At 44.3% G+C, this 13,283-nt stretch overlaps 1 protein-coding gene across 1 annotated transcript in view; it reads left to right on the top strand.

The window, feature by feature from the left end:
• The window catches only part of PDIA5 (protein disulfide isomerase family A member 5), a 42,149-nt gene that overhangs the window by 16,637 nt on the left and 12,229 nt on the right, over window positions 1-13,283 (top strand). Inside the window, exons 7-11 of the mRNA XM_061554612.1 lie at window positions 3,939-3,999; window positions 8,008-8,075; window positions 8,179-8,270; window positions 11,994-12,065; window positions 12,441-12,577. Of these exons, the coding sequence (XP_061410596.1) occupies window positions 3,939-3,999; window positions 8,008-8,075; window positions 8,179-8,270; window positions 11,994-12,065; window positions 12,441-12,577 (430 nt within the window). The remainder of the gene's footprint in view (window positions 1-3,938; window positions 4,000-8,007; window positions 8,076-8,178; window positions 8,271-11,993; window positions 12,066-12,440; window positions 12,578-13,283) is intronic.

The following is a 13,283-nucleotide window of genomic DNA, read 5'->3' as shown; positions in this document are numbered from 1 at the left end:
ATCTGAATTACTACGTGTCAACATGCGTATAGGAATGAGAGGGACACATGTAGGAAAGGGTTGAATGATATGACAGGGGAGGGAAATGGGGGGGTTATGTGGTGGAGAGTAGGAAAGGGCTTCATTGTATTATGAATAGCATAGAAGACATTCGAATGGAGAGGGCTTTTAGTCATAGCCAGGACTTGGACTGGTGGAGAGATGTGGCTTTACAGACCATGAGAGGCAAGGTAGTCAAGACATGAAGAGCAACAGGCGAGGAGGAAGACTACGTATGTTTACTCTCTGGTTCTTGCGGTAAAGTCACGTAGGTGGAAAAATAAAATAAAATAAATATTTATTTCTTACTTCATTTTATTTTTCCACCTACGTACGTAGAAAAATAAAATAAAGTAAAAAAATGCTTATTTCATTTTATTTTTCTACCTACATGACTTTACCGAAAGAACCAAAAAGTATGGATTCCTGCAGTCACGAAAGCTTCAAATCAACTACGTATGTTAACATTATTTTGCACCATATGTAGCCAACCGTGGTGATCGGAGGTGCGGAGTAACCACCGATCGAGCAAATCTTTTATTGGGGTCATCAGGAGGTGGCCTGGGCAACTTGAGAGGAGGGCACAGGGAGTAGAGATAAGTGGGATGAGCGAAGGGAGGTCAGTGAGACTAAGACCATAACGTTGAAAATTATAAAGGGAAAATGTTCAAATAAAACCGATATAATTTACGAGCAAGAAGAAGAGTATGAGGATGGGAGTGATGCAGTCTCATTTGTGGGCGCGGGTGAGAAGTATTGAGTGTATCATATTTGTGTCGTATTTATTTGTTGGCATTCATCAGCCTTCTGCGAAATCACAGTGGCTTTCTTCCAGCCCTGAAAAGCTTCAATTCATCTCACTCCTACATCTGCCCTCTACATCACTCCCTCTTATCGCTCTTCCCCCCCCTCCCACCCCAGCTGTAAGTCGCCTTTCTCAGCCGCTGGAAATAATACATTTTGTTCTTTGTCATCTCGCATCATTGTCCCATAATGCTGGCTACACGTCAGTATTGCTCGGTGCAGTCTGTTTTGGCAAGTCATGTGCTTCGGAGTTGCGAGCTGGAATCCTAAAAAAAAAACTCTATTGTATTCAAATATGTTATCTATTATGTGATTTAATCTTGATTGGAAGCTTTCGTGACTGCAGGAATCCATACTCTTTGGTAGGTAGAAAAATTAAATACGTGACTTTACCGAAAGAACCAAAGAGTAGTATGTGATTTGTTACATGAAAACGAAGTAGTAGGAATGTTAATCCGCTGATTGCTTATTGCATCTATCTGTTCTACAGAATGTAAATACCATGTGTTTACATTTTTTACAACTGATAGGTTGGTGGCTTTTACATTCTGCAGCCAGACTTTTCTCCAAGACATCTTTGGCTGCACCTTTGAGCCAATCACCCGGAATGTGGCCCGATCTCATGAGACCTCAGAAGCTAAGCAGGTTCTTGAGCCTGGGTAGTGCTTGGATGGGCGACCGCCACCGTGCATAATACAGGTGTTGTAGGATGCTGCAGGGCTGCGGCGAAAGCAGTGGGCGGTGCAGCAACTACAATGTTGTACGCTGCTATGCTCCACCACCTAACGCTCCCCAATTCACCAACCCACACAAGGCCGACGTGGTGACGTACGGTCGAATCGCTCTCACGACCCACACGGGCTTTACTGTACGTTAACAACTTTAAACGGGTGACATAAACATGCCAATTTGATAATCCCATATCACGTATTATTTGGCTTAGTGAATGTGTGCACCTAGCTTGGCGCAAGCATCACGGTGATGTCACTGCCAGTTCGAGGCAGATGTCAGCTGTTGATGTTGGAGTGTGTTCGTGATTTTGGGAGTACTAGTTGAGTGACGTAGTTTGCATTGCATTGTGATCCCGGCAATGGGGAGTTAGATTCCCAAACATTCACAATGTCCAGCGAGAAAAACGCAACTGGGCATGGTGCTGGCCACTATTCACTCATGTGTTGTGCCTGACCTTATTAGGGGCTCAGTAACAGCACTTGCCTCCCAACAGTTTATATGGCTAAGTCAGGGGATTTGTGTGTGTGTGTGTGCGCTATGTTTTGGGAAGTGAGTCCACTTTTAGTGTAACAAACTTCTCCTGCACATGTGATGAGAGAAGTTGGTTGAAGTTGACTTTAACAGTCTAATGGGGAATTTCAATTACTCTGAGATTAATGGACAAATCTACCCTGAGGCGTTTCGTTCTGCAGCCCTTTATAGGAATCTGTTCTGGCCTATTCACTCGAATGTTCAGCTCATAGCAATTAGAGTCTGAATGTCAGACTGTTGGTACATTTATTTCGATATACAGTATGTCAGGCTAAATTAAAATAAAACATCTACTCCGCTTTGTTTGAAAAAAAGTTTTTGCTTGAGAGTGTCCTAATGCGGTGATTTATATGAAGAAAATTAAAAGTCAATCACAAGTAAAAAAAATAGTAATTGCAATGTTAAGATGGTTATGCATTAAATATGAATTAATCGAACTACATTCCATCTATGTATCATTTGCTCTCTCTTGACAAATCTATTTTCATCCAGTATAAATCTGTCACATTATACTAAACTATTTAATACAATTTTATAATTTACCAGGTAAGGCCCACTGAGCTATGTAGCTGTTTTTCATAAGCGACCTGGCCACAAATGATAGCTCAACGAAGTGGCTTATCGCAAAATATATCGTAGAAACCAAATACTCTAAACACATGTTTCTAAGTGTGGAGGGAAAAACCGGAGGGCCGGGAGAAAAATCCACGTGAGCACACGGAGAGAGACACGCAAACTCGAAATATACAGGAGGTGTGAGGGTCGAGATCAAACCCACGACCTCCTGCATACCAGGCGAGGGAGTTAACATCTCGCAGCCGTGGTTGATAATTAATTAGACATAGGCAATGGTACATGTAAAAGAATATAACCTATACATTTTGAATAAATCCTACTCCATTTGTAAATCTCATCCCAAAATTCATACATGGTTAGGAATTGAGCTTGGGTCACTTTGCAAGTTTACTGCGCTAAGCGGTACGCTCGCTACCGTGAAACATCTTCTTGGTTAAATTTCGATTTAAAGCTTTCGTGACTGCAGCGATTCATCTTCTTGGTTCTTTCGGTAAAGTCACGTAGAATGGAAATAATGTCTTTACCAGGTAAGGTCGACTGACAGCGTCTGATTCAGACGCTATCGTTCCGACAGCCCTGTTCTTCACCTGAGGACGGCTGCTTGCGTTGTGGCCGAAACGTCGTGAGAATTGTATTTTATTATGTTTTATTTTGATTATTTTATTGTTTCCCTTCTACGTGACTTTACCGAAAGAACCAAGAAGATGAATCCCTGCAGTCACGAAAGTTTGAAATCGAAATTTAACCGTGAAACAGCTCCTGCACGGACACAGATACTCGCGTACATGCACGGCGATTGCACATCCTCGCCGATTTACTCATTACACACAGAAGTGCTTGCAACAAATGAACCACAATACCTTTGCTAATCTCTTCAAGCAGCAGAAAGCAACACACGCGCTCCGGTCATCCTCGCAGCACCGAATTTTGGCTGGCCGTTGAACAAAGATGGTCACCGCATTGCGCGCTTTCAGATGCGCTTCTGCGGCCGTCTGGAATGCTCTTGCGATATTAGGAAACCACTGGAGCTATGCACTTTTAAAGCTCGATTGAAAACTGATTTCTTCAGAACCTGCTTTTTGTGATTAGTTTGTCCTTCCACAGAACCTCCGATTAGCACGGTTGGCTACGCACGGTGCAAAAGAAGTTCCAAAATACATTCATACATCGGCTGTGTGTGATTTCACCCCGTTACTCTCATGGCTTTCGATTGACTCTGATGTTTCTTCTCCCAACCGTGCCATTATGTCATGCAGGAGTTCCGATTGCTGCTCAAGAAAGAAGAAAGACCCATCCTCATGATGTTTTACGCGCCCTGTGAGTCCCAGCTATAATCGCAAAGCGCAGCTCACAGCCTGGCATTTCATAGATAACGATGTTTTTGAGATTATGGCCTGAAGTAAAAAAAAAAAGTTCTGTTTGAAGCTGTGCAGGGCATGCATGTTTTGTGTAAGATAAGACATTTTGAAACTTGGGAGTTGTGCACTTTCCATGCGATGGTGCAGGGAATATGTATCATTCTGTCATGTGCTCCGATGGCTGGTAATAATTGCCATTTGTAAGATAACAAAAAATTGCTCTCTCAATGCCCTCCCATCTTTGCTACTGGACAGACAAATTATTTGTCCGTCGTTTTTGCCTAATCGCGTAATAGATCAGCTGATATCCTGAGGGTGTTCAGTTTCATTTCAGTTTCATTATTTGGTATAGCCCTGTGAGCCATTCGGCTCTTGAATCGGGTGCAACCGCAACAAACAAAAACATGAAGAAGAAAACATCTTAAAGTGACTATGCGCAAACAGAAAAATCCAGGAAAAACTGCAAAGTCTTCCATAAAAAAAAAAGCACCGTACACCAACGCTGTGCAAAAATCCCAGTGGAATGCAAGTCAAACACCAACAACAACCACAAGACAACTTAGATTAAAGCCATCATTCTAACGCCGTACTACAACAAACAAACATGGACAAACCAAAAAACTTTTCGAAATCACCAAAATAATCCATAAGCAATGTAACAGTGATCATAGGAACTGTGACCGACATTTCACAATAAGCGACAAACAACATGTACCACCAAACCCTGTAGCCATAGCTGGCTGCATGAGTCACTCCACAACAGCAGGAGCATCAGTAGGTGTGTGGGTAGCCTGCGCCGAGACATAGTTGTTCTGCGCTTTATGCGCTTGACTTGCAGCCGGACGGTTGCGAGTTCAAATCTCAATCGGTGGTCTACTCCTCAAATTTACACCACTGCCTCTGGAATCCCGAAGCTCATTGAACCAGACCAACCCTTAGACTTGGCCGTTACGACTAGCGCGTCGTACACATCGTGTGGTGTGGCCAGGACTACGGCCAGCCTCCATTGTCTTCCTAGTACCGATGTTCGCGTGCTGCGTCCGGCCACAATTTGATCGAAGACACACCAAGAATAACAACCGCAACAATTTAAAAGTTCCACAGCGGCTAAACTCGATTGCACCTCGAGATGCTTTGCGTTAGGGGAAGTAGATAGAGCAGGCACATGTGGAGGGGGTAGAGAATCGAGAGTAGGAGCACTGACCAGGCTTGACAATGAGGCCAAGTTCAGGGGGACGAAGCAGAAAGGGCCCAACGAATTTCAGGGGCAGCGCCGGTCAGTCCCAGGGGACTCAGTCTCTCGCTGGGTGCCCAGTTTAGGGGACCCCTAATTTACCACTTTGCCACGAAGGTGCGTGGACACAAATGGAACCCATATGGCCAAGCTGGTGCGGCGTCTAAACATTGCCATTCGGGGAGACAAAGGGAACCAGGCATGTTGACGGCCGCTCCACTCCCGCACGTGGGAGTAGTAACGACCATGTGGTTTAACCCAAAAAGCAAATATGGTTAATTTTATTGGCAAAGACCTACGTCTTAAGTTACATTGGACGCATTTGACTGGAACCAAAGCATAGAGCACTGAGCATTTTGCCCCGACTCACCACTACACAGACAAAGATCCCCCATGTAGCCTTTAACAGATATTGGCACCAAGCACTTAAAGGCTAATTCTAGATTTGAAGCTTTCGTGACTGCAAGGATTCATACTCTCAGGTTTTTTCGGTGAAGTCACGTAGGTAAAAAAAAAATAGAAATAAAATAATAATAATAAATGACAATAAATCAATTAAATCAAGACGTTTTGGAAGCAACACAAGTCTCTGTCTTCAGGTGGGACCGTCACAGCTAAATTTACTGTATCAATTAAATTTAGCTGTGACGGTCCCACCTGAAGACGGAGGCTTGTATTGCCTCCAAAACGTCGTCATTTAATTGATTTATTTTCATTTATTATTTTTTTTCTATTTTTTTTCACTTAAAGGCTGGCACCCCACACGAGGGGATGTTGTGACCATCGACACGCCTGGCCGGATTTGTCTCCCCCCGCGCTGACGTTTAAGACACTGCACCAGTTGCTCGTTTTTAAAGCCACGTGGACCTTGGGGTCACGTTGCGCTAACCGCTACGCCGGCGCTCCCCCCCCCCACTCACCGCTGCGTCCACACACGAGCACGCTGCTGCTGCTGCACGTCGCCACCGTGGCGGCTTAGAATAACACGGAGAGGGGAAGTCACTCAGGCCAGGCGCCCCTCGCGCCCAGCGTTGGCCGTTAACGCCCGGAGGGGCAGTCCCGGCGTATTGGTAACACCGGGGCCAACACTCGTGGGGAGGTCGGAGGGGGGGGGGGCGGCACTCTGCCGCACTCGGCCTGAAATTCCGCTGACTCGGCCGCCGAGCAGATGTTGAAGGTCAGCGAGGAAGCGGACGCTGACGGCGCTGGCTGTGCGGGCCGTCGCGCAAGAGGTCCAATTCCTTCGCTTGCTTACTTAGGATCTCCTTACCACTTTAAGGAGACGCGTCTTATTGTTGCCGGTGTCCGCGGGCACGCGCGCGTGTGTGTCTGCGTCCACGAGGGGTGATTTAGAAGTCTGGCCTGATGGAAAGCGAGCACCGACTTTTGTGAAGCCGTGTTATTTTTTTTTGGATAGTTCTCTTGAGGCGCAATGCATTTGGGCCTTCGATGTTCCGAGGCTTTAATTCCTGCCTGGAAGAAACTCTTTATCTTGCTCCTCAAACCACTCGTTTGAAGGATATATCACTGCATTGCCACTATGAAGTTGTTTTCTCGGCAAGTGTTTCTTTAACTGTAGAACATGTGGAAGGCACTGGGAACTAGGTCTAGAGTGTGTGGATTTACTCCAGGTTCTTCCAATCTACTTTTTCTTGAGATGTTTTCTCTTGTGAGTAACGTCAGAGATCTTTAACATCCAATGTGAATGAAGCAAACAGTGCGTCATATTATTCATGTTTATTACACGCCACAGTAATAACCAGGGCGGCCGTTAGATTCGAACCATGAGCCTCTGCAACAAACTGGCGAATGCCCTACCGCGTGGCCGTGTCCACTGCCCCTTTGTATATCGGTGTGTAAAGCAGAGCTGCGGTAACACGATTAGTGCTCTGCACTATGATCCCAGCAAGCCTGGCTTATTTCCAGGCCATGTACAGCAATGGCAGCTGTAACCAAACTTGAACGGAGTCACTAAGACATTGACTCAGCTGAAAACAGAAGTCAAGTTATTACATTCGATTGTACAGAGGACAGTACCAGCCTACGTTAATAACTGCAAGCCAGTGGTGGCAATTCTATATTCCTATGGCAGGGTCTAGTACCCTCCAACAGGCAACGACTGTGAAATTAAATTGCTACATTGTGTAGTATGTCAACATCAGCACTGGGGAGATTAATGCCGCCGGTTTCGCAGAGCACTTGCCCCATCACTCCCTGTGTATTGCATTGACCTTAATGGGAGCTTGCAAACAGTGCTTGCCTCCGTAGTCTATACGGCATATCGGGTAGGGGAGGGTCGTGTGTTTGTGTCGCATTTAGAACGCTATGTTATTGAAGATATTGTCAAATGTACAATTTATTATTGAAGAGTTTTACTTCTAGCTCCCAGATTGACAGACCGGTCATCTGACAGGCGACGTGCAGTTCTATCAGGTGCCGCCTATTGTGTACATTCATTACATGCTTAACTTTAGTGATGCAAGTCCTCTTGCCTTCATCAAGAATTAACTGTAAATAATGGTGTATTTATTTACATCATGTACAATTACCTATAAAAGCTTAAGACTTTGGAGAGAGTTAATTGAACGGGGGAAGCATGTACCCTGTTATCATTTCAAGTCATTAAAATATTTGTGGGCAAGGCCGTCATCATTCATGGCTGTCGGCAAACACCTATCATGGACCGCGTTGCATGTGTCTATCCTGCGAATGTGTCTATCCTGTGCGACACAGGGTGTGGCGTCTGCAAGAGGATGAAGCCGGTGTTCCAGGAGGCAGCCACCATGGCTAAAAAGACATACGTGAGCTTCCAGACATGATTCCTGCAGGAATAACCCAGCTTAATTGATGGTACTGGGAAAGACTAAACTCTGGCATGTGATAATGCTGTGATGTGCATTGCAGGTTCTGGCTGGAATGAATGTACATCCGGCTGAGTTCGATGGGATTAAATCAGACTTCAACGTGACTGGTTACCCCACCTTCTGCTACTTCGAGTACGTACGCATCATAGGCATCTGTGCATGTTCCTCGCACACACACACACATATACGCGCGCAGAGACATCAAAGAGCATCGCTATACAGGAAAGGCACAGACTTTCGTACAAGTTTAGAGCATGGAGAGATGCACGTTTGGAATTACTTGAGGGACTGAAAGAGGAATGTGGATTCGATAACATATGCAGGTGAATAACATCCAAACTTTTACGAAAAGTTAAGAGGGCTTGGGCAGGGCGCACACCCCTTGAATGGATGATGTGTAAGAGTAATGGCAGCCAAGGTATTGAACGCATCTGAGAGGAAATCCACCACAGAGTCGGGTCGCTGAGATCAGTTTACGTGCCGGATGGATCGCTGCGAGGTGACGGCCTTGGGGAGGGATTCATCCAGCGGCAGATCGATGATGGCTGCTGCTGATGATGATGAGAGGTAACGATGGCCAATGTTGTTGATGCCATCACAGCTACCCATCGCTTCTTTCCCGCCGGCTGATCGTACAACTGCTGTGCAGTCAGTAGCCGCCACCCTCTCAGGTCTGCTACTAGAGCATCGCATCATCTGCCTGTCCACCTTCCCCTTGGTTTCCAACCTTTGGGTGTCTGCACGTTGTTTGGTTTGGTAATGTTCTCTCTTTCCCATCCTGCTCACGCCCCACCTATCAATGCGTCCTGTTCTGGGATACGTCTGTAACGCTTTCCTCCTGCATTAGTTTTCAAACGTCCACAAGTTGCTTACCCCAGCCTGCCCGAAGAGTTCCTCGCGCCCTTTCCACACGACTAGAATGTTCACTTACTCACGTGTGTAGCTTGTGCTTAACAGTTTTCGAGTTGTGTATAAAGTGTTTTTTACTCACGAACATAACTGTTAAAGACATGGCATTTGACAACCGTTTTAAACGCTTGTGTGCAGTTCTACCCTTTTATAAGCGTTGTTTTATTAGGTTGTTAAAGCACCGCATATGTCAGTTTTATTGTCGAGCGTTCAAGTTGACCAACTGCTTGAACGCGTTTAAAAGAGTCAGAGGCTGAGCGTTCTGTGAGGCTGATTTGCAATGTGCTTGCCAAGCCACGTGGGTTTTTTTGTTTATTTATATCCTGTACATATTTTTTTTATTAAATGTTACTGGTAAGATGCTACATCTGTTAGACCATTGTCTAAAGACCCTTGACAAATTTGTATGATTTGATTTGAAGTTTTCGTGACTGCAATAATCCATACTCCTTGGTTTTATTCGGTAAAGTAAATAAAATTAAATAAAAATGAAAAAACTACTAAATTAATTTAGTTGTTTTTTCATTTTTATTTCATTTTTATTTTATTTTTACCTACCTGACTTTACCGAATAAAACCAAGGAGTGTGTATGAACGCTTCGAAAAATGAAGATAGTTCCTCGCTGTGTAATTATTATTTTTACTCTATACCCGGAGAATTGAAGTCGTCGGAAGCAGTGTTTTCATTGCGTAGGTTGAAAATCCGAGAAAATTTGAAATCAAGGTGACAAGTAGTTACTCAAGCATGGGCCAGGTGTCAAAACAGAATGGGTGAGGTGGATGAGACTTGTTAATCGTGACAAAGGTAGCTAACACAATGACGGCAGCCCCCCTCATTACTGAAGGGACTGTAATTGTTGAATCGGTGAGGTCTCATCCACATTGAGAACTGTAGGTACGTATGTCGAACTTATTTTCACGCCGTACGTAGCAAACTGCTCATTCGAGGTGGTGGTATTTGACTTATTGAGGGCAGGTAATGCAACAGTTATATTTGCAGCACTGAAATACTGCCATAACTCTGGACTAACTTTCAGTTTTTAACACCATATTTACATGCTCTCCTGGGTCTTTCGGTAAAGTCACATAGATAGAAAAAAATAATAAAATGAAGAAATGTTGGTAAACATTACCACACAATCAACTGCGTCCCTTTAGGTATTCCTTTTTGTTCGTATCTCTAACACATCCAAACATTGGCAATTCAAGACAAGCACCATGCAATGTCAATCATATGAGAACTGCCCTATTAGAAATAGGTTTAGATCTTGTTCTATGGAGAGACTGGCCACCACCATAGAAATGTGGATTTGCAAACCTCTGGCTCGGCGGGGCCACCAACTAAGACGATGGCCTCCTTGCTGTGTCAGGCATTGGGCTTGTGTACACGTCCCTTGGTGGTCCAGAGCCATTGGTATAAATTCCACATCTCTGTGTGCAACTATTGGCTTCCCGCAAAGTGGTACTGTTTTATATCGACCATGGAAGGATTAGTGAACCCCCAAGTGGGATTTGAATACTCCACAAAAAGACTTTGAGCCTCGTTTTTTTTCTAGCCACAGCACCACCAAATTGGAAATATCATTCCAGTTAATATACATTTATTTTTTTATCAATGTTTGAAGAAATTGTTTTACATTTCGGGTTTTTTTTTCCTGTAATCTTGCCAATGGGCTGAGACCATCAAACTTGCTGTATTTGAAAGCCAAGAATACAACAACACTTTATTTGTTCATTACCCGTGCATTTCCGATCACTCGTGCTCACCCCATACTCTTGAACTCCCTTCAGCCCAGTCATTCGTGCCCCTAACTTCCTGCCATATAAATCGTTCCATTCTGCCACAATTTTTGAAACTGTGTTATAAGTACCTTGAGTGAAGGGGCGCTCTATAAATATAAAATTAGATTAGGTGCAGGCCCAAGACCTTCCATTTTTCCTCTCTGTCTGGCTGAAATGGCCCTCTCTGTAAAATAAATGTGCCCACCGGTACTGTATAGTGTTTTAAGATGCGGTCATATTTTAGATGCTATATGAATCCAAATTGCATTGTATTTTTAGGATGGTTGAAATGCAGGATTGAACCCTGGATGGATCCCAGTGGTGCCAGCTCATTGATCTGTTACAGCCATTATGAGCTCCCTGAGCCACTGAGGTCTGACTAATTGTTCAGTGCAGTGCCACCCCAGATTTGGCACTGAAGTCGTGACCAAACTGAATTGCAACCATGCCATTTGACTGAGTTGTGCTTCGGGTACTGGGCACCTGCTTGATGGGAGGGCGATTTCAGTGACCGCAATGCGTGTCCGGCGATCTTTGAGGCCTGCAACTATGACAGTGTTTCTAGAAATAAAGCGCAGATGAGATGGCATCTCACATTCCCATTTGAAGGGTGCATTAACCTTCAAAGTCTTGCATTGTTTTATTGTTGACTTATTTTTTGTTGTTGCAAATATAGCCTCACTGTCAGAGCACTCGATGCATAATGTGAGTTAAAATTTCAGTTGAGTATCGATTCAGCAGCCCGTTATGCCTTCATGGTTGATTAAGTAATTCCTGCTTCATGGAGAACTCCTTAATGGTGGCTCCTGCCATAGGAATGTGGAATTGTCTACCACTGACGGCCACTGCACCCCGTGCTAATCAGAATTTAAGCAGAGACAATTAGACTTTTTTTTCACTGCATATAATAGGGCATGCACAAGGGTGTGTAGGTACTGTATATGTATGTATGTCTATATAAATTACGGAGATATTTACATTTGATCGTGCGTGCAAAAATGCAACCGTTTAGAACGCGTTTGCTGTCCCTGTTTTTTGTGCACGGACGTCTCTACGTCGAGTGCCGATCTCGTGCTTGTTTTTATTTTGCAATGCAGGCAAAACTTTTATGCGGTACTCATTTCTAAAGTTTTTTGTTTTGCCATTTGCTCTTGTTTCTTCCAGGAAAGGAAAATTCCGATTCAACTACCAAAGTTACGGAGCTCAGGCCAAAGATATTATTGAATGGCTAAAAAAGTAAGTTCAATATATAGTGCCTCATGCGCTTTATGTGGTTCATATTTGTGTTTGGAGTTGCAAAAAATTTTACTTATTTTGACTGCTGTAGCATATTTATACCATTTCATCGTTATAAATAAAAGCCATTTCCAGTCGAATTTGACTACAGCAACGCTGCGGAATGTGTTTGAACTATAAAAGGTTAGTCTTTGATGCCAAATCTAGTTGCTTGGAAAACCTGCAGCATTTTTGCGCGTGTGCGCACGTGTGTGGCAGCAATGGGGAGACCAAGGCAAGCGATTGTACGTGCACTGTAGAGAGTGCAAGACTAATCGGAGGATCTTTGTGCGTCTGCGTGTACACGCGCTTGTGCACGTTTACACCCCCCTACAGCCCTGAATCGCCCAAGCCCACTGTTCCCGAGGTGGCATGGAGTGAGACAGACTCTGCTGTGTTTCATCTGACGGACGAAGACTTCCAGGATTTTGTGGACAAGCACCCCAATGTTTTGGTGATGTTCTACGCCCCCTGTAAGTCACACGTAGCAATCACAACACGCAATCATTTTGGTTTTACTCCGTGTCGCACTAACTGTGCTGACCAGTCACGCTGATGCATTATTCGATGGTGACTTTAAAGTGATGTCACCGTGCTTTGAGTGCTTGACGTACAATGGGGAAGGACAGCGAGTTCAAATCCTGGTCCGGAGTCAACCCTCCTGGGTTGATAAAACGAGTTCCACTTTGGTAGGGAATCAACGGTGAATTTTCTTGTATAGAGGATGTGACCCCATTCTATACAAACAAAATCCGCCTACACTGTTTGGTTATTCAAACACCCACTACTTACTGCCTTAAAGTGCAAACGATAATGAGAAGCAAGACGGACCAATAGAGATGCACTCTTCCGTCAAAGCGCGCGCGCGTGAAGTAAAACATAATTTAGCTTATCAGGCCAATTTGATGTTTGTTTGTTTTTTGTCCCATTATCCACTTGGGGTTATGAAACAATTTCCCGTTGGCAAATGTCACAGCCAACCGTGTAACATCACAATGCGCCTGAGGGTATTTCATGGAAGATGACGTCACAGAACTTCTGTTGAATGTCTTCAATAATCCTCTTATCGACATGAAGCAGCACACCTGCAATGAGTGTTCGCTGAATGGCAGCCTGACCAAAATTGGTAATCCTCAGAGCTGGACGATGCCAAATTAATGGGCAAAACAAATTAAATGT

The sequence above is a fragment of the Lethenteron reissneri genome, chromosome 20 (assembly GCF_015708825.2).
Source record: "Lethenteron reissneri isolate LAM-NWPU_2019-01 chromosome 20, ASM1570882v1, whole genome shotgun sequence".
Lineage (NCBI taxonomy): Eukaryota > Metazoa > Chordata > Hyperoartia > Petromyzontiformes > Petromyzontidae > Lethenteron > Lethenteron reissneri.
This window is presented reverse-complemented; position numbering and strand designations above follow the sequence as displayed.